At 41.7% G+C, this 22,426-nt stretch overlaps 1 protein-coding gene across 1 annotated transcript in view; it reads right to left on the reverse strand.

Annotated features, from left to right (window-relative positions):
* Positions 1-241: 241 nt before the first annotated feature.
* TSHR (thyroid stimulating hormone receptor) overlaps positions 242-22,426 on the reverse strand; it is a 164,759-nt gene continuing 142,574 nt past the window's right edge. The window contains exons 10-11 of the mRNA XM_011949468.1: positions 7,086-7,274; positions 242-3,622 (exon numbers count right to left, since the gene is read on the reverse strand). Coding sequence (XP_011804858.1) covers positions 2,209-3,622; positions 7,086-7,274 — 1,603 coding nt within the window. The 3' untranslated portion in view covers positions 242-2,208. The remainder of the gene's footprint in view (positions 3,623-7,085; positions 7,275-22,426) is intronic.

Consider the following 22,426-nt stretch of genomic DNA (forward strand, 5'->3'; position numbering starts at 1 on the left):
TCCCTGTCAATTAATCATAATTCAGTTCACCAGGAGTAAGTTTTTTCACATAAAAACCACTTATGATCAAAACAGAATGTTATACTTAAGTTATGAATTGGCTGTCAACACTTTATTTATTAACATGGATTCATTAGCAAACGTGCCAATTATTTTTCTTGTCTTCAGTTTTAACACATATAATAGTAACCCCCAAAGAAACTCACAGGTTAACAAAAAAAAACAACACTCTAGGACTTGGCACAATTGTTCCATAGGAAGAAAATTTATTTCATGTTGTGAGTGCAAATTTTAGTAACAATTCTGTTGAAGTCACTTTTCTAGGACTCTGTTTCCAAAGCATTAGTTCAGCTGTTCGGGATGAAACACATTACCTATCAACATGTGATATTTTGAAATGTCACAGGAGAGAAACACATGACAAAAGGCAACACATTTGTTTAATTTCATTAGTTACAAGCGAACTTCTAGGTAAGTCATGATTTTAGATGTTTATAATAGCTTTATTAAGATGTGCACGTCTCAATGATAGTGATGAATGGGTATGGCTGTGGAGAGATTCCGGGTGAGTCCAGCAGGGACCATCTGTGGGGCCCCATTAACCACACTCCACAATCTGAAAACAACAAAGAGCTTTTATTTCATGGCGTGGTTTATGAGCATTCAGAAGTAATGTCATCTCTGCTTGGAGACTTTTCTAACAGTACATTAGAGGGCTATCATCACAGGTAACCTGGAGAGTACATCTGTAGATAAAGATCCTGACTATTTTAAGTAAAGAAGAATTACTGGGGAAAAGAGGTTTTATGTCTAGTGATAAACAGGGCTGGAAAGAGCTGGCAGTTTCAGAAAAGAAGAAACCTCTCTTGACAGCTTTAGTATCATACTGTGGGCTGGAAATGGCAAAACCCATCCCTAAAGACAAGCGAAGTGTTTTGAAGTGACTCTTCATAGTGAAGTAGCAACTCTAAATAAGTAAAAGTTGCAATCATGGTTTATTCTTCTATATGAACACGAATCTGTTTTTGGCCTGATAATTATAGCTGGGTAGATCTAGTAATTAAATGAATGATTCAGATCCAGGCGAATATGGTTACTCAATTGAATTTTTGGTTCAGACATCATAATCAAAAGTGAAACAAAGGAAAAATTTCCTGGGTCATATGTCTAGGCTTCAAGGACTAGGAGACAGCAGCCCTACAAAATAGGAAAAACAGATTCTACTTAGTGCCGTTCTTTCCCTTTATCTTAGAAATACATTTTTGAGGGAAAGCGATGTACTAGAGTTTTAAAATTGGAAGAGGCTATTGGACTCCTTCATTTCTACAGATTTCTGAGGTCCAGTGATTTGCCCAAAGTCCCATAGTTAATTAGTGTCCAGCCTGTTTTATTAATCAATAGGGGATTGAGTGTGCTCTGCCCATAATTCCCACTTATTGCCACTTAGAAAGACTTTCTAGGGTTCACATCTTTTATGCTGTGAGGCTGGCCAAGAAGAGCAATTCTTAGTTTGCTAGGCCACATAAGCTGACATCTTGCCAGGTTTTCCAGGCAACACATCATAGCTTGCTCACATCAGGTGGATTCTTGTCAAGAGATGATTCATAGGTTGAGTTAAAAAACAAAACAAAGCAAAACAAAACTTAAAGCAAATTCTTTCCCTCCTTCGTGTATCATAATAGCTGTTCCTTGTATGACAGCTAGCTGTGTTTGGCTTTTCAGTTTTAAGGTAATCAAGTTCTCTTTGTATCAGGGAACATCTAGTTGAACTGAGCCAACGTGGGACTGATTTTATCTTGTGGTCACCAACCAAATTAATAGCATTTTCCATCTGCTGAATCTTTAGTATGAAATGCTATACAAAACGGAGAAGCTCTATACTGACATGGCTCAGTTAATATTTACTGAGCGCCCTACACGATGTCATCACTGGACTTGGCATCAAGAAAGTCTTCTAGATAGTACGGATTATTTTGATTTCACCCGGGATTCAAATATGCTGGTAGCCTAACTTCCTTCTTGGAGGCAATGATTAGGTTAATACTAATCACTCTCCAGAGATAAACTCTTGCCCCATGAAATATTGAAACGTCGCCTGCACAAGAGTAAGGGCAGTTATGTGTTGGGGGTGTCATGAGATTGGAATGTATATTCAAGAAACTATTATTGTGTAAGCTCCCCTACCATTGTGAGTAGTGTAATGTTAACTTACAAAACTGTTTGCATATACTCTTCTGAGATTCGGCCCTGCTTCTTTGGGGTTAGATGGGAGTTTTCAAGCAGTTCATAGACATCTTGCATGTTGTGGAGACTCTGCCTCATGTTGTGGGTAACCTTTTCAACCTGAATATCAGTGCTGTTCTTTGGAGGAACCCTCTGCCCCCGGTATGCCTGAGCCTGGCGTTTACAGATGCCAAACTTGCTGAGTAGGATGAACACATCCCTCTGGAAGGCCTTGGTGAAAATAGCATAGAGGAATGGATTGGCACAGGAGTTAAGTGGATAGAAGAGGACCAGCAAGATTTTGGAATTGCTAACAGTGATGAGAGGCTTGTTCAGAATTGCTGACAGAGCATAGAACGAGATTGGGGCCATGCACATGAAGTCGGTGAAGATCAACACAGCCATCCTCTTGGCGATTTTGGTATCTTTGTCCCCTGGGTTGTACTGCGGATTCCGGACTGTGATGTAGATCTTCACATAACAGCAGCAGACGATGACGAAGGCAACTATGTTGAGCGTCAGAACAAAAACAATATATGCCAGAGCAAGAGGGGTCTCGGTGTCCATGGGCAGGCAGATGCTGACTTTGGCATAGCTACTTATTCCCACCAAAGGGAGCAGGGCGAGAAGGAAGCAGCAAACCCAGCCCCCAACCATGATGGCACATGCGTGCCTGAGGCGGATCTTCCGGTCCAGGCGCATGGCGAAGGTGATGGCATACCAGCGCTCCAGGGTGATGACCGTCAGTGTATACACTGACAACTCACTTGCAAAGACAGTGAAGAAACCAGCCGTGTTGCACCCAGGACCTGTCTGCCAGTCGATGGCATGGTTGTAGTACTCAGAGTGAGTGTAGAGGTCTACAGAGGCAATGAGGAGCAGGTACATCCCCATGCAGAAATCTGCAAAGGCCAGGTTGCACATGAGAAAGCGGGGGACGTTCAGTTTGTAGTGGCTGGTGAGAAGAATAAGCAGGACAAAGACATTGCCCAGGAGAGCCAGCAGACTAACGAACCACACCACAATTCTCAGGAACTTGTAGCCCATTATGTCTTCACACGGGTTGAACTCATCGGACTTGGGGGTACACACCATGTCTTCATTGTCCCCACACACGGTGTAGTCATAATGGCTGTCAAAAGCTTGTAGAGTCTCTTCCTGGGGGTTTTTGAGCTCCTGGCCAAAACCAATGATCTCATCCTCTTGTTCTTCAAAGAAGACGTAATAATGAGCGTTGTTATGAGCATCCTGGAACTTGGACTTTTCCTTGTACCCAACAATGCTGTCATCCAGATTCTCTTCATATTCCCGGTAGAGGGGGCTATTCAAGGCATTCACAGATTTTCTCTGGCGCAAGCTCTGCATACTGCTCTCATTACACATCAAGGACTCAAGGATTCTGTAAGGCAACAAAAAAGTCAGTGCCAGGCTGGGCGCGGTGGCTCATGACTGTAATCCCAGCACTTTGGGAGGCCAAGGCAGGCGGCTTGCTTGAGCCTAGGAGTTTGAGACGAGCCTGGGCAACATGGCGAAACCCCATCTCCATAAAAAATGCAAACATTAGCCGGGCACGGTGGTATATGCCTGTGGTCCCAGCTACTCGGGAGGCTGTGGTGGGAAAATCACCGGAGACTGGGGAGGTCAAAGCTGCAGTGAGGCGAGATCAGGCCACTATACTCTAGCCTGGGTGACAGAGTGAGACCCTGCCTCAGAAAAAAAAAAAAAAAAGAGTGCTTGCTTAAAACCCATGAATGGTTCCCACATTTACAAAAATATGCAAACTACTTACTATGATGTACATAATTCTGTAAGGTTCTACAGGATCCGGGCAGGCCTGTTTCTGCAACATCATTTCTGTGACCTCCCCTCCCCTACTGTGATCCAGTGGCATTGGTCTTATTTCTCTTCTGCAACCACTTCAAGAACAGTGATTGAAAAACAAAAAACAAACAAAAAAACCCAACAAAGTGGCCAGGTGTGCTGGCTCATGCCTGTACTTAGCCAGGCACGGTGACTCAATCCCAGCACTTTGGGAGGCTGAGGCAGGCGGATCACTTGAGGTCAGGAACTCGAAACCAGCCTGGCCAACATGGTGAAACCCTGTCTCTACTGAAAATACAAAAATTAGCTGGGCGTGGTGGCACATGCCTGTAATCCCAGCTACTTGGGAGGCTGAGGCAGGAGAATCGCTTAAACCTGGGAGGTGGAGGTTGCAGTGAGTCAAGATTGCACCACTGCATTCTAGCCCGAGTAGCAACAGAGCGAGCAAGACTCTGTCTAAAGAAAAAAAAAAAAAAAGATGTGGATGCTGAAGCCAGTTGCCGTGGTGGGAACCTGGCTCTATTATTGACTAGCTTGGGTAGGCCCATGAAGTTTGGTTAACTCATTTGTAACATGGGACAATGGGAGTGACTATTTCATATAGGGTTATTAAAGGATTCAATGAATTTATCTTTTTAAGGCTCTTACAATAGCATCTGTAGCTTTGTGAGTGCCATATGGTGGTTATTGTTATTATTATTATTATTATTATTCCTATTCAAAACTCCAAAACCCTATGTTCTCATTGCCTGAAAAACACATGGCTGCCTCTACTCATCATTATTTAGTTTCAAACTGAATATTTTAAAAATAAAACATTTATGTATTTTTAGTAGATACAGGGTTTCACCATGTTGGCCAGGCTGAGCTCCAACTCCTGACCTCAAGTGATCCACCCACCTCAGCCTCCCAAAGTACTGGGAATACAGAAGTGAGCCTTTGCCCCTGGCCAGCCTGCTTATTTTCTGATTTCCTCCACTAGACAGTAAGTAAAATATGAGAGGGAATTCTTGTCTGTTCTATTCACAACAGCCAGGCACATAGAAGGTGCTCAGTAAATGTGTTTAACAAATGAACGAATGGACACTACCATACAGGCATGCTTGTGGAAATAAGATTTAGTTTTTTCCTTGCTCACCAGACTTACAACAAAAGGGATTCTTTAACTTGCCTCAGCTGTTGAGCAGATTTTGATTGATCTCTTGGGTTCTGGTTAAAATGTCTAATGGACTTGATCTTCTCAACTGTTTGGAGGCTAAGGAGAAATCTAGACCCTGGCCCTGAGGTCCACTTAAGCCTCCCACCCAGCCCTTGTCCAGTCCTTCTCAGTGTCCCATGGCATCAGTGTAGAGACCACTATCACCATCCTCTACCCCACTCCTGGCTTTTTGCAGTTATGATGCCCATGTTGGCCTTCTTTGTGTGTGTGTGCGCGCGTGTGTGTGTGTGACGGAATCTCAGAATCTTGCTTTGTCGCCCAGGCTGGAGTGCACTGGCATGATCTCGGCTCACTGCAACCTCCACCTACTGGATTCAAGCGATTTTTCTGCCTTAGCCTTCCCAGTAACTGGGATTACAGGCACCTGCCACCACATCCGGCTAATTTTGTTTTTTGTATTTTTAGTAGAGACGGGGGAGGGGGGAGGTTTCACCATGTTGGCCAGGCTGGTATCAAACTCCTGACCTCAGGTGATCTGGCCGCTTCAGCCTCCCAAAGTGCTGGGATTTCAGGCGTGAGACATTGTGCCCGGCTGCCAGATTGGCCTTCTTTGTATGGCTGTTTTAGCTTCTGCCCTCACAGCTGATCTGATATTTTCCTGACTGCAATTATGTGTGTAGTAAGTCAATCAGTAAATACATAGAAGCTGAGGAGGACTGAATAGAGATAATGAAGGTGGATTAGGAGGACAGATCATAGAAGACACAACAGGGGAAATAATGCAGAGTAAAAGTGAAAAAGTAAAAGAATCAGAGAAAGCCTGGAGAGAAAATGAAGGCCATCCCTCCTTCACAGGCTCATAAGCAGCCTGATGTGCACATACTATATATCACAGTTAATATTAATGAAGATCTTATAATATTCCAGGCCATTCCATTCTGGTGTTTTCCATTCAGTTTCTCATTTAATCTTCTCAAAACTCCTATGAATGATAGCATTACGATCTCCATTCCCAAAGATTCAGAGTGGTTAAGTAACTAGGCTGGGATAACACAACTTGGAAAATGGCAGAGCTGCGGTATAAACCCAGCTGACTCCAAAGCCTGCAGGCATGTAACCAGTGAGTTATGACATTTGTGAGGCCCAAACTGATCAGGTAACCCAACTGTTTGTGTTATTTATAAGTCTGTTCTCATGGTTGTGGTGTCTGGGGTCTAATATGTGTTGCAGTATCTAATTATGAATTGTACCTGGAAACCGGAAATCATGTCTGCATAACCTCTATAAGATTCTATGAGATCTGGTTGTGTTTCTCTCTCCTGTGCTATCTGTCACCTCTTCTGCTCTACAGCTATCCAGCAACATTTGCCTTACTTCTTTTTTTTTTTTTCTTTTTTTTTTGAGGCAGAGTCTCGCTCTGTCACCCGGTCTGCAGTGCAGTGGCCAGATCTCAGCTCACTGCAAGCTCCGCCTCCCGGGTTTATGCCATTCTCCTGCCTCAGCCTCCCGAGTAGCTGGGACTACAGGCACCAGCCACCTCGCCCGGCTAGTTTTTTTTGTATTTTTAGTAGAGACGAGGTTTCACCGTGTTAGCCAGGATAGTCTCGATCTCCTGACCTTGTGATCCACCCGTCTCGGCCTCCCAAACTGCTGGGATTACAGGCTTGAGCCACCGCGCCGGGCCCATTTGCCTTATTTCTCAGCTGCACCCACTTTTGGTCCGCAGGGTCACTGTGTCCCATGGATCTCCTGTTTTATATGGATGCTTCCAATATCATCTCCACCTGGTTTTCAAACCAGGAAGGGTCTTCCCCAAAACCAAGAAATGAATTCTACTTCCACCAAGGTCTTTTGTCACTTTTGCTGGGTCCCTGCCACTTACCCTCTGATTTTCTTCTGATTCTTAAAAGCACAGCAGTGGCTTGGGTAAGAAAGGTCAGCCCGTGTGAGGTGAAGGAAACTCAAGGAAAGTGGAAGTTTCTTAAGAGTCCAGGTGTTTCTTGCTATCAGTTCCTTCAGGTGCTCCAGGCCTTTGGATGGAAGGGCAGTAACACTGGTATGAGACACGTCCCTGGGAGGTAGAGAACAGAAAAATGCAGAGAGGTAGTGAGCAGCCAGGGCCTTCTCAGCCTTGGCCAGAAAGTCAAACAGGCCTGAGGTAAATGGGGAGATGACATGCTCCTTTCTTCTACTGAGTACATAAGCTGAGCTCCTGGTCTAAGGAGGGATGGATATTAGGCTTCTAAGTCTGTGTTACAGGAACTCCAGTATCCATCAGTACAAATGCTATTTCTACGGTCATTTTATTCTATCCATCACAATACACACAAAATCTTGGAATCAGAGGGAGATGTCAATTTTACTCTGCAACATGCCACCATGTGACTATGAAAGGGTCTCAAGAGGCAAGAGAAATAAAGTAGAACAGCGACAAAGGGGCCTACCTTGCTATCAGCCGCTGTGGGGACTAGAGTTTGGGGACTGATAAACTGATCACTGATATGAATCAACATCAGTACCATGAAAATCTGATAATGATGCAGACCTCGGAGTCATAACCAGTTACACTGGGAATTCATGACTGACAACAATTCCCCTGCCCCCACCCCTCCAGTGTCTTTAGAAGACTGTAAATCAGTTCTTGGAAAGAAAACTCAAATGTTGATATTAACAATGTGAAATCAGATTCAAATCACTTCTGAGAACAATGGGGTGGGGGGTGACGGTCAGGTTGGGAACAGTGTAGACATTAGTGTTAGTTACTAAAGTAGAATGAATTCATGGCATTAGTGTGGCATTCTCTGCTCTTTTCTGAATCCCAAAGAGTCCAGGTTCCATGTCTTGCTCCATCATTTTTATTGGCACCATTAATAGCTTGAATAAATCCATGAATATTTAACCTAATATCCCTCCTATTTTATATTTTGTCAATTAAAATATTCCTCATAGAAGATAATTCCACTTAAAATATTTAATATAATTAATAGTATCCGATCAGCGAGTGAATTCCATTATTTTCAATTTCTTCCCCCACATCATTGTAATTGGACTTAGCTGGGATTTACATTCTCAAGGTTCAAGGCCGTCAGAACATGAAGCTCATGTATTAACCCCATTCTCACCACAGGGCTGTCACTCTTGTGAGGAAAGGGTTGGTGCGGTTGCTATTTTGTTTTGTATTTAATTAAAAACTATATATAATCTAGCATTTCCCAAATTTGCCTGGTGGTAAGAATTACCCTTGGCGCGGCTGGGTGCGGTAGCTCGCGCCTGTAATCCCAGCACTTTAGGAGGCCAAGGCGGGCGAATCACGAGGTCAGGAGTTCGAGACCAGCATGGCCATCATAGTGAAACCCCATCTCTACTAAAAATACAAAAGTTAGCCGGGTATGGTGGCACATGCCTGTAGTCCCAGCTACTCAGGAAGCTTAGGCAGGAGAATCGCTTCAACCCAGAAGGCGGAAGTTGCAGTGAGCTGAGACCATGCCATTGTACTCTAGCCTGGGTGACAAAGTGAGACTCTGTCTCAAAACAACAACAACAACAACAACAACAACAACAACAAATACCCTTGGTGCTTGTTTCTGTATTATCCCCAGGTGATTTTTAACATTAGACATTTATAAACTGGCATAAATTAACACCTTTGCGGTTAGTGAGAGAGTGGAGGGACTTTTGAACCAGACTTAAGCACAGTTGTGAAGCAAATGAAGCTGGGTTTGCTCTCCTGCCTCATCTGTCCTTTTTGAGGCATGTCTTTCTCTTTTAGCCATGCTGTCTTCAAGGTGTGGCCATCTTTCAATTCCAGCTTTCTGGAAGCATCTTAGGTTGCTCTTCCCAGTGATACTTTCATGTCAGAGCATCTCATGGCTCATTTCCCTGCTTTGTTGTCTGCTAGATACACTGATTGTGTGTGTTCATCTGAAAGAGTTGATCCAAGTAATGTGCTTGCATTTTAATACATATTTCTTGAGAAAACATGTTATAATTATTTCAGTTACTGTATGACAAAACACCCCAAAACTAAGTGGCATAAATCAACAATCTTTTTATTATGAGCATAGGTTTTATGGATCATGAATTTGAACAGGGAATGGTGGGGATAGGTTGTCTCTGTTCTGTGATGTCTGGGGCATCAGCTGGGAAGATCTGGAGTCTGGGATGACTCAATGCCTGGGGGTTGGGATTATCCACAATTTCCTTCACTAGCATGTCTGGTGCCAGGGCTGAGGTGATTCAAAGACTGAGATCAGCTGAGACTGTTGCTGTGGCTACTCCAGGTGACTTGACCTTCCCACATTACATCAGCCAGATTCTAAGAGAACTATTAAATTCAAGGGCAGAGAACACACAGTCCACCTCTTAATGGGAAGAGTGTCAAAGAATTCAGTGCCTTCTTGTAAAACTGCCCTAATGATCTAAGTGATGGAGACAGCATTGAGGCAGATAATCTGGGGAAAAACTGGCAGTTTATCACTCTGCAAATCAGCATTTCTAGTCCAGGGATCACTCTGGACCAGCATCAGAATCATTTGTAATACAGATTGAGGCATGTCCCAGACCAAATGAATTATAATCTCTGTTTGTGGAGCCTGGGAATCTGTATTACTTAAGATACTCTCCAAGTGATTCAGAAGCTGGTTTCAATTCTCAAAGCATTTTTATGAAGCAGGCAGATACTAAAATTCAGACAAAGAAATATCTCTTTGTGTCCAAAGAGATACAGTGAACCAAGGGTGGCGTCATAACCATCATTTGGGTCTAGAGAACTCAGCTTCATTGTCCCAGGAACTAGCCTTCACTTTCAGGTCTTTGGAGTCTTTGAACACAGATCCAGGTGCAGTAACTCTCCATGGACTCATTAGGAAACTGGGAGGGAAGATTTGATTCCAAAGTTTGTCTGAGTATGTGTAATGATATATCCCAGGTGGCCTCTAAGTTAGGTCCCACTCAGGCTGAACTAGGAGGGTGCTTGGTCAGGCAAGGAGAAAGTACATGTGGGGAAATGTGGATAAACCTTATGACAAAAACATTTATCACACATGGGTGCTTGGCATATGGTAGGTCCTCAGTAATTGTTAATTTCCCCCTTGTCCCAATTTGAAGTTTATCTGAGCTCAAGCCAAAAGCAATGAAGTTGGCAAATACAGCTCCAGTCCAGACCTCAACTTGTAGATCCAATTGCTTATTTGATATCTCCACCTGGATGCCTCACAGGCATCTCCAACTTAATAGGTCCTTTCAAAACTTAGCTTTTCATCCCTTGCCCTCAGCTCAACCTGCTCCTCTTCTATTTCCCCCCAACATGGTAATTGACACTCTCATCCACTTGATTGCTCAAATTAGTAATCTTGGAATCACTACAACATGTTGGATTTCCTCAAGACCATTGTCCCTTTAATCTTGCAAAACACCTATGATTCTGAACTCCAAAGGAATCTCAAATCCATGTATTTGCATCTCCAGTATAAGCTTTCTAGTCCAAGCTAACATTATGTCTTACTGCAATATCTTTCCTGTCCAGTTTTATTCTTTTTCAATCCATTCCTCACATAGTAGCCAGAGTAATCATAACACATGAAGTGAGTAATATCACTTTCCTGCCTAAAGGCCTACAGTGACTTCTCAATGTACCATGAATAACATCTGTGCTTCCTGCCATGCCCTTTAAACTCTTGCAGATCTAGCACTGGACTACCTCTGTAACCTCATCTCAGAGTTCTAAGGCCACTTACAGACAAAATTAGAATCTATTATACTTGAAGACATCTTAATCCTCACTTGTCATAGTTCTAAGTATCCATTGGGCATGCTACACCTTAAGTGCTCCTGTGCATTCCACCCACACTATCTCCGCACTTACAGGGTCAAGCAGGGGGAACAACTGCCTTTTTTCTTTTTTGATTTAACCACCCTTGCAGTGATCTGCAGTTTTAATCAGACAGTCTGGTTGCTATCAGACAGAAAGGTAGGAGATCCTCTATACTTTCCTACAGATCTAGCACTGCCTGTCCACTCAAAATACCTCAAATAGAATGATTCTTGCCTTGAAGCCTACTGGAATTTCTTTATTTCTTGTCTTCCATCTACCATTTTCCAGGGCTTGAAGCTTCTATGTCCTTGTGGAGTCTCTCTTGCCCTTGCCCTACATTCATGCTGTGAATATTTACAACAACATGAAATTGTGCTAGGACACCCCCACCCCATGATCAGATGTCAGCCCAGCTGTTTGCACATTTACAGTTTCATGGTTCTCATTGCCACCACCTTAGTTTAGGTCTGAACTATATTTCACCTGAGTTTTGCAAAAACTTCGTGACTGGTCTCAGACATCTTCCACTATTCCGATCTTAGAAACTCAGGAAAGAATGTTTTTTCTAAAGGACATTAGGAAAGACTTAGGAAAGAATGTCCTTTCTAAAACACAGATCTTACTATATTGCTTCCCAGCTTGAAATCCATGCCTCCTCTAATATCTACAGATTGAAGTTCAAGTTTCCTAGGAGACTATTTCTCCCCTCCCCAATGGGAGTCTCTTTCTGAATCTTGTGTCATCTTTTTTCTTGATTTTCTCTCCTAGAGCACATTTTCAAGTAATTTCTTAGGCCGTGTGAGGGAGATATTTTCTGAGTCTTTTGACTTGTTATTACTTCTGGAAGCTTCTCAGACCTTCTCTTTATCCCTGGTGTGACATTTCATGAAGGTGTACCTTGATAGGAATCTTTTTCCATGTATTATAATGGGCACTGGGGGAAGAGAGGCCCCTTCAATCTGAAGACCTTTGTTCTTCACCTCTGGGAAATTTTCTTGTATTGTTTCTGGGATAACTTATTCTTATTTTATCTGTTTTGTCTCTGGAATTCTTAATAAGAGGAAAAGTCACCTCCTGGTCCCTCAGACATATCTCCATCTTTTGTTGGAATTTTCTCCTATTACTTTTATTAAATTGCCTGGTAAAATTCCTTCAGTGCATCTTCCATCTCTTCTATTAAATTTTTAATTTTAGCTTCATGAGAGCTGGAATACTGCCTGCTCTGTTTATTGCCATATTTTTGGTACCTAGACTGGTGTTTAGCCAACAGAAGACTCTAAATATGTACTTGTCAAATACCTGAATAGATTTTTAAGAGAACTCTCTTGTGTTCTGTTCCTTTTAAAAACAGCGTATTTGGTCAGGCGTGGTGGCTCACGTCTGTAATCCCAGCACTTTGGGAGGCCGAGGTGGGCAGATCACCCGAGGTCGGGAGTTCGAGACCAGCCTGACCAACATGGAGAAACCCGGTATCTACTAAAAATTCTAAATTAGCCAGGCATGGTGGCACATGCCTGTAATCCCAGCTACTTGGGAGGCTGAGGCAGGAGAAAATCACTTGAACCCAGGAGGTGGAGGTCGCAGTGAGCTGAGATCGCACCATTGCACTCCAGCCTGGGCAACAAGAGTGAAACTCCTTCTAAAAATAAAAATAAAATAAAAAAGAATAAAAAATAAAATAAAATAAAATAAAAACAGCATATTTGAGGAAGTGTACCCCTTTGTTTGGGATCATGGGTTTTAAATTCACACCATCTGGACTTAAATCCTGGCTTCTGCACTTACTTTCAGTCACTTAAACTTTGCATGCTGCAGTTTCCTTATCTTGAATTTGTTGAACAGTAGCTCTTAGTGTCTTCTCAATAAATATTAGCTGTTATTATTATTATATATTTATTATTATTATCATGATTGTTACAGTAATAGGGATGAAATGTGTTCTCAGATTTATCTCGGGTCCTTAATTATTGGTTCTTTCTCATTTCTGTGGTGTCTTTGATTTCTCCAGGCTTACTTTCCCGCATTTGTGTACCTTGGTTTTGATCTTCCATGTTAGGAGCATTCATTGACTGGTGATCTCTGGTTGCACACTTCATATTTAAGAGGATGCTTTTCTGTTGGCAGACTTTGCTTTAGGGTAATTGTGTAGGGAGTTGGCCATTATGCTGGTAGACCCTAAAGTGCCAGAATGTGAATGTCTTTTTTGTTTTAGGATTTCTCAACTTCTTCAGCTTAGTGGGGAGGTACTTAGCTGTTAGAATTCCGCATAAATAGAGTAGAGGATTCATGTTTCCAGATATAAACTTTCAGTTAACCCTTCTGTTTTCAGTCCCATGTCTTACTCTTACCACATGCCGTACCCATCACCTCTAAGTCCCATTCCTCCCAGAGATTTTACAGGGCAAGACAGCAGTCTCTGACTATGCTCCCTTTGAGTACTGTGAGTTTCGCCTTCCTTCTCTTCTGTTTTTCTTCATTCTGAATTCTGTAGCTCTTCAGGCCATGGATGGGCTCTCACCTGTCTTCTGTGAATGTATGCATAGTAAAAATTCTTGTGGATGTATAAATAGGAAAAATTCCTTTCTCATCTTTTTAAGGGGATCTCAGGAGGGAGAGAAAATAAAATCTTAGGTTTAATGCTTCATTTTAACTTTTAATCACCACTATATTTAGCACACAGAACTGTGCAAGAGCTTGGAACAAATACTTGTTGAGTACTGAGCCACATTTGATAGTCTCCCAATTCTGGAGTTGTTGGGGAATAAATCTCAGTCTGAAGAGATCCTCAAACTCAACAAGTCAGGAATCATTTTAAGTTATTTGAGGCTGTATTTTTTCCTACTCACCCAAAGTTTTATTTGATTACTTCAAATCTGGATTTTTATTATTTATTATTAATTAATTAATTAATTTATTTTTTTGAGATAGAGTCTCGCTCTGTCACCCAGGCTGGAGTGCAGTGGCGCAATCTCAGCTCACTGCAAGCTCCACCTCCCGGGTTCATGCCATTCTCCTGCCTCAGCCTCCAGAGTAGCTGGGGCTACAGGCACCCACCACCACGCCCGGCTAATTTTTTTGTTATTTTTAGTAGAGACAGGGTTTCACCGTGTTAGCCAGGATGGTCTCGATTTCCTGACCTCGTGATTCGCCTGCCTCGGCCTCCCAAAGTGCTGGGATTACAGGCGTGACCCACCGTGCCCCGCCCAGGATTTTTAAATAGTGTACCTTCTTTCCTAAAATAAACCTGTCAACATGTAGTATTTTTTTTTTCTGAATAAGAAGAATATAAAGAGTTGTTATGGGTGATGAAGGGGTCTGAAATCACTTATGGATGTAGCCATATGGGTAGAAACCTACAAGCTGGAGGGCTTCCCTCTGTTTTGTTGGCTCTGGCACTCTCTTCAAAGAGCTCATCAAGCAATGGGCATTGAACACCATGAGAATCTGTCTCTAGCAAGCATTTACTTGCAAATCGGAATGCAGCTGAGCTGAGTCTGGCAGGTGGTTTGAAGTCTAATTGCCTAGGTCGTGGGAATAATCTCGAGTTAAGTGTCTAATGAAAGTAACAAGACCTGAATTTGGAGAGAGTGAGTCCTGCAGTATTATATACAGAGAAGAATATCATGAGATTTTAATGACGCCAGGGGAAAAAAAGAGCTAACTATGTTTAATGTCATAGGAAGAGCAAATTGCACCTCAAAAGCGATTATGTACTCTAGTATCCCCAAACATTGGAACTATTTTTATTTTTTGAGAGATATTTTGTCATTGATTATTATTTAAGATTAACTTATGATGAACTCAATTGCAAATTAAAGAAGCGCTAATTGGCTTGCCAGTGTTCCAACAGCAATTGCAAGTGGCTTTTCTGTTTGCTTGCCATGAAAGTAGGTTTTCCCAAAGGTCAATATGTGGAAGCTGCTCCATTATAAATGTGCAGTTACATCTGTAAATTGGTAGATGAAATGCATCTAAGAGCAGAAAGATTAATTTACTGTTTAAAATACAATGTAATTAATTTATTAATACTGAATTGAAAAATAAGTTAAAGGTTTAAAAGGTATACATTCAAGACAGTCAGCTTGTCTATTAATATGTTTAAATAATTTAGAAATGCAATATGCATTTATTTAGCAAGTACAGAATGTATTGATTGCTGTCTAGGTCTCAAGTATAGTTCTCGAAGCTAAGGCTATAGCAGTAAACTAAACAGGCAGAAATTCCTGCTCTCCTCATGCTTACTTTCTAGTGGAGAGAAAGGTAACTTTTTCTCAAAAAGTGAGGATATATAGTATGTTAGATGACAATGATAAGCACTATGGGGAAAAGGAAAACAGGGAAGAGAAAAGGCAGAGACCAGGAGTGGGTCACAATGAGAGATGAGGGGACAGTGTTAGGGAAGTCCTCACTGAGGAGATAGTTGAGGAAATGTCTGAAGGCAGTGAGGGAGACAGCCAAGCTGATATCTGGGGCAAAAGCATTGCAAGCCAAGGGACCAGCAGTGTAAAGACTGTGAGGAGTGCACCTGGTATGTTTGAGGAAGCAAGGAGGCCAGTGACCTTGTAGGCTGTCAAAAGAACATTGCATTTTCATGGAAGTGAGATCAAAAGGCTGCAGAGGAATGGTATAATCTGACTTATTTAAAAAGGATCATGCTGCTGCTTTGAAAATAACAAAAGTGAGCAAGGGGTAGAAACAAGGAGACCAAAAATAAAGAGGATGGTGCTTTGGACCAGGGTGGTAGCAGTGGAGACACTGAAAATGGTGGGAGTTTGTAGATGTTTGAAAAGTAGAGCCATTGGGACTTTCTGATGGATTGGATATGAGGTATGTGAGAAAGAGAAGAGTTGAGAGTGACTCCAAGATTTCTAGTCTGCAGCTGGGAGAATGAAGTTACCACTTCCTGAGATGGGGAAGGCTGCAGGTGAGGTAGGTTTGGAGAGAATGATCAGAAGTTCACTTATGGGCATGTCAAGTTTGAGATGCCTATTGGACATCCAGATGGTGACGGCAGGCAAGCAGTGTTTTATGAGCATGGAATTTGGGAGAATTGTCTGGACTGGAGATTTCTATTTGGGTATCATAGGCTTTAGGTAAAGCCATGAAAGTGGATAAGATCACCAAGGAAGTGAATAAAGATATAGATAAAAAGAATATCAAAGATGGAGCCCTGGGGCACTCCATCATTAAGAGATCAGGAAGAAGAGGAAGAGCTAGAAAAACAGAGTAGGAAGGAACAATCAGAGGTATGGATAAAAACCAAGAGAGAGTAGTGCCTTGGAAGCCAAAAGAAGAATACATTCCAAGGAGGATGGAGTCAGCAACTGAGTCAAATGCTTCTGAAATAAGTACTAATTGGCCATTTGATTTAGCAACTGTGGAAGTCACTGTTGACCTTGTAAAGAGAGTTTTAGTGGCATGGTGGGAAGTGAAAACCTGATTGGAGTAAGCATAACAGAAATTGGGATAGTTGCTGCAAAAAGGCACAGATAAATAGGGCAGTAGGTGGAAGTAGATATGAAGGAAGGGGTTTTTTAAATTATAAATATTTCAATATTTTCCTAAAAATTAGGTAATCTTTTTAAAAGAAATAAAATCTAAAACAATAACTCTTTAAGGCCATGTAATATTCAATCAGTTTTCCAAGAAAGGCAAGGTAGTTCTTACCTTGTTTAAGTCAGATTCAAATAGATACAGAAAAGGTATCCAATTGATGCCTCTTAGGTGTCTTTTAATCCATATTCACGAAATATTGTTTTAAGATGGAAGAAACTACAGCATGTTTACAGACTGATGGGAGATAATTTAGTAGGGAGGGAAATACAGATGATTAGGAAAGAAGGGAGAGGATTGCTGAAGCGATGCCCTTGAGTTTTTGAGAGGGGATGGGATCTAGGGCCCCAGTGAAGGGGCCAGCCTTAAAAAGTGACTTAAAATACAGAAAAGAGGAGAAAGGTTGTGGGTGTAGATGCAGGAAGATGGGTAGATGTGGTAGTGGGACATGAGGAGTTCTCTTTGGATTGATTTTATGCTCATTGAAATGGAAATCAAGGTGATCAAGTGGACATGAGAATGAGGGAGAGGACTAGAGAACTGAAGAGAGGGGAGGCCATAGGACACGGTCATCCAACAGAGTGGGAGAGGGAATGGGGAAGTGGGATGTGATCGCTGTGCAGCAGGTAGAGCCTGATTGGGGTGAGTAATTTAAGGTGAAACCACTTGCCATGTTCAGCTGCAAAAGCCCAGGCCTGCAGCAGGTGGGTGGTTAGACCTGATCAGGGTTGGACTTGGCCAGAAGAGGCTGATGAGACAAAGAGGCAAGGTAGTTAGTTGGCTGCGTATACAAGTCAGTGTTTTTAATGATGGAACATGGCATTTAAGCTGCATAAGGAATGAGTGAAGATATGAGGGAGGTGAGAGACAGTGAAATGTTAGTAACAGACTGTTACTAACAGATCCTGGCAGAACCAAGAAATTGAAGGATTAATGTATTCTAAGGAAAGAGATAGAAAGAGAACAGGATGTTTAAGATTAAGGTTATGAAGGCTTTGTAGTCATTGGTCATGACAGGTCTAGTGAAGCCTGGAAGTACAGTGGAGGGCAGGCTTGTTGCGGGAGTGGAGTTCAGAGGTCAAGGTATAGGAAAGATAATCCATGTGGATATTGAAATAACTGAAGTTAGGACAGCAGCAGTGTTGGAGGAAAAAAATGGTATATATAGTGGGGTTAGGGACTATCCTCTGTTTCAGTCATCCCTGTGGGTCTTGGAGCATATCCTCCATGGGTAAAAGGGGTACCACTGTAGGCAAATATCTAGAATGTCAGATGGTAATAAGCATCATGGGCAAAAATAAAACAGGGGAGTGGGATGAACAGTGGTGGGCAGCTTGCAAACTTAAATAGGGCATTCAGGGAAGACCTCAATGAGAAACTTAGCCTTAAGCAAAGACATGTATCAGGCAAAGGAGCCAGCTATGGATATCTGGGGAGAGGGTTCTCTGGCAGAGAAAACAACTAGTGCCCAACCCCTAAGGTGGGAACATGCCATGTATCCTATTCAGTGTGGCTGGGGTAGAACCAGGAAGAGGAAAGAAATAGGAGGTAGGATGAGAGACTACGTGGCGTGGGTGCGCGGCAAACAGCATAGGTCTTTGAAGGCTGTTTGTGACGACTTTGTCTCTTTAAAAATGAAGATGATAAACCACCACTGGAGGCTTTTAAGCAGAAACTTAAGAAAATGATTAAGTAAAGTTGCAGAATTACAACAGGTACAAGAATAATCTTACATAAAAGGGGTTGACGAGATGTACCAGGAAGAGATTATGTTTTAGAGTTAGTTAATACTGAATTTCTCTCCTAGTATTTCCCTTACGGCCAGGTGACTTTGGGGGACTTACCTGATATCTCTGCACCAGTTTCCTTATGTTTTAAATAGGAATAAGAACACTTTCTATTGAATAGTTAGGCCCAAAGTGATAGACTGTCTGTAAAGAACCAAGCACAAAGCTACTGCTCAAAAATGACTTATTATTAATAAGAAAATTCCTGTCTGACTATTCGGAAAATTGATCAGAAATTATGAATCATTTCTCAAAGTCTATGTGTACAAATAAAATTGCTTTATAACTCAGATATTACTATGATCATTTCTTATAAGCCTATACTTTCCATGATCTATGAAATCTTTCAGCATTTACTATTGCAACATAATGGATTCTGCAACAGAAAATTGACATATCCTGTAAGTTGGTGGGTCCGCATTCTACCACACAGTGACAAATGGAAACCAGGGCAATTTTTAGTCCATTTTCACACTGCTGATAAAGACATACCAGAGACTGGGTAATTTATAAAGAAAAAGAGGTTTAATGGACTCATAGTTCCATGTTGCCTCCTGCGTCACAATCATGGCGGAAGGCACAAGACAAAAGGTAAAAGGCACGTCTTACATGGCGGCAGGCAAGAGAGGAAATGAGAGCCAAGTGAAAGGGGGAACCCCTTATAAAACTATCAGATTTTGTGAGACTTATTCACTACCACGAGAACACTATAGGGGAACCACCTCCATGATTCAATTATCTCCCACTGGGTCCCTCCCACAACATGTGGGAATTGTGGGAGCAACAATTCAAGATGAGATTTGGCTGGGGACACAGCCAAACCATATCAACTGCCAATAGTCAGATGCTGAAACACAAGCATAGCCTCCTCCTCAATGTCGAATCCCCTCCCTTCTCAACCTCACAACCCCTAACCACACCCAAAATGATCATCATCATAGTGGCAAAAGGGTCAACCTCAGTGCTACTTGTGTGAGATAAAAGGTCCACTTTTTTTTAAGTGTTTATTTATTTTAGACTCAGAGGCAGAATGTAATTAACAAGATGGATTTCCACGTCCTGGCAGAGATAGTGTGTCATATGACAATGCTTCATTATTTCCTCCCACCTGTTCCAGGAGTAAACTCCCAGAAGAGTGAAAACATTATCACCCATCCACATTTACTTGGGAAGAACTATGTGCCTAATTCTACATGCTAAAAACTGCTTTTTGTGTTTCTGTTTGTAGGTTATTTATTCAAACATTTAATCCAAGGTTGATTTATAGCTCTCATTATTTAGCCTGTTGCCAGCATCCTCTAATTAATTGTAAAATCACAAGTAAAACCTGCTACAGAACATAGTACACATAGCTTTTGCTTTACTGATTTGGTCCTATTCAATCTTGTTTCTCTTCTTTCATTATACAGATAATTGAGACTTGAAATGGGCAAAATCACCCAAAATTGAGAAGAGTGGTGTGGAGAAGTCAGAATCTTTTGGGGTTGGAAGGCTGAAATCAAATTTAGGTAAAAATAGCACAGAGCCTAGCAGGTACTCACTAACAGGTAGAGTTATTTATACATAAAATTGCAAAGAAGGAACAGTGAAGAAGTAATTATTGTCCTACTTGCTCAACAAAGAACAAACTTCAGATTCTTTAATGTTAAGAGCTCCTGGTTAAGGAGGGATAATTAGTTAATAAAATGGTTCAGAATTTACAAGGTTTAGAACATTTTGGCAGTGTTGTTTTCCTAGGATTCATTCTCAGCAAAAATTATTTTATGTTCTACCAGTTTTTATCAAGGTAAAACGCCGTTACTTAAATAAGTAACTTTAGCAAAACCATGCTAAAGAAATATTTTATGAATTTATGAATTATTTTTAGAGAAGAAAAGCTACTCTAGTTTACTTTTTGGTCTGGCATAGATAGGAAACATTTACTCAGACTGAATCCCCTGATATAAAATGCATGACCATTTGAGGCCATTGCTCTAGACAGTGGCTGCCGGTGTTTTGGAGAACTTTCACTTAAAGTAAAAATCTTTCGGGGATGATAGTAGTTGCACTGTTAGTCAGTTGAAGAAGTACAAAGGTTTGTATGATTTTGAGGATCTTTGCACTAACTGCTTTATCCCTCTCCCACCAGCAGGCAGCCCACTAGTTGGGGACAGCTCTGCAAATAATTTCTCCAGTAGTTATGAAAGTAACATTGCCAATACAGATTGCTGTGATTTAATGTATTAATTCTTTTTTCTCGTAATAGTCGCTATGGCAGTAGGAGATGCTACTGATCAATAAATTAGGATTTTGGTGAAACCGAACATCCTGAGTTGTCAATGTGAAAATTCCTAGGGCTGAAGCAGATCATTCCCTGTTCTTGTCAAGAAGTCAGCACGCACACCATTCTGGAAAGATCATTGCCTGCTCTCTCTCTTCAAATTCTTTCATGATTTTCCTCACAGCCCCTTTGCTGTGCCTCTGGAGATGTGGGCGTGTGACTTAGGAGGGATGACCTACTTCAGTTGCTTCCCCAACAACTCAGCTCCTTTGACATGGGTCTGGCTTGGTGCCCAAGCTAGGTAGTGCAAGATGTCAGTTTGTCTTGTGTTTGCAACTCATTTCACAGGCAGTGAGCAGGGCAGCCTAGCGTGCAAGCCTCCCCTGGGTTTGCACCTGCAGGAGGTTCCCTTCTCCAAGGGAGCTGCACCAAGAGCTTCACTTGGTAAGCACAGAAAGAAAGTCAAGGAGCTCCAGGCTGATGAGGTATTTGGGGCTCAATTTCCCTCCCCTCAGAGGGAGATCCAGTCCCTGTCAAATCGCCAGGAAGTGCAGATTAGCAGTCCCAACTCAGTGGCTGTGACAGAGGTATCCAGGAATAATATAGTCAGGGCTGAGGTGAGTTGAGGGCCACAAACTTTAGTCTGTTATGCAACTGTTACTACTACTTTCACAGGGGCCATCCTTACCTGCTGAGTCAGATTAGGTTGTCCATAATACGATTTCAAAACACCATTCCAACACTATCCTTTCACCTGAATTATGTTATTTTTTTCCCTCTGAACACATCCCATATTTTCCTATAGACGTGGCTTTGTTTTCTCTCATAACTCTATCACTGTTGCAATTCTGCCCCTTACCTGAAGCCCATCTCAAATACTATCTCCTTTAATAAAGCTTTCGCTGATCACCCTAACTAGAAGTGGCGCGTTCAGTCTCTAAATATCTCCTCTGGCTCCTTTCACATTAAACTTATGTTACAGTTACTTATTCACATTTCTCCTAAAGTTGACTGTAACCTTTTCAAAGCAGAGGCTGTGTCTTATCCTTATAACTACTGGACCTCAATAGATGCTTAGTGAAATGCCTGTGGAATAAGTGAGTAAACGGACCATTTGCACTAGGGTTGGCAGAGAGCTGGTGGTCAGGACCAAAACTGATTTTATTTAGGTCAAAAATTTTATTCTGGAACACAATTGAATAATAAAAAGACAAAAATCCAATAAAAATGGGCGAAAAATTTGAACAGAAACTGGGTAAAAGAAAATATACAAATAGCTGACAAGTGCCTGAAAAGATGCTCAACATCATTAATAGAAAGGGAAACATGAATTGAAACCACAATGAGAGACCCACTAGAATGGCTAGAATTAAAAAAAAATGACATTAAAAGCACTGGCCAGTATAAAATGCTCATACCTTGCTGGTGAGAAAAGAAAATGAGACAACCCTTTTGGAAAGCAGCATAGCAGTGTTTCCTATAAAGTATACATAAAGACATATATATAGAGATATACATCTATCCTCTTACCTGTCAATTACTACTAAATTTTTGTATTAGAAACATAGCATGTCTATGGGAGGTAGGTTGAGGCATGAGGGAACTTTCTGGATGATGAAAATGTTCCAGGTCTTAACCAGGCTAGAGTAATACAGCTTCGTCAAAACGCATCAACCTGTACACTTAAAAAACTGTATATGTTATTGTATGCAAATACATATTGTATTTAAAATATGTTTTCTCAGGATCATCCTAGAAAATCATGTATTCACCTGTGTTCTTCAGGCATGCAGGAAAGGACTCTGCCACAA

Source organism: Colobus angolensis, unplaced genomic scaffold, assembly GCF_000951035.1.
Source record: "Colobus angolensis palliatus isolate OR3802 unplaced genomic scaffold, Cang.pa_1.0 Scaffold3, whole genome shotgun sequence".
NCBI classification, from domain to species: domain Eukaryota; kingdom Metazoa; phylum Chordata; class Mammalia; order Primates; family Cercopithecidae; genus Colobus; species Colobus angolensis.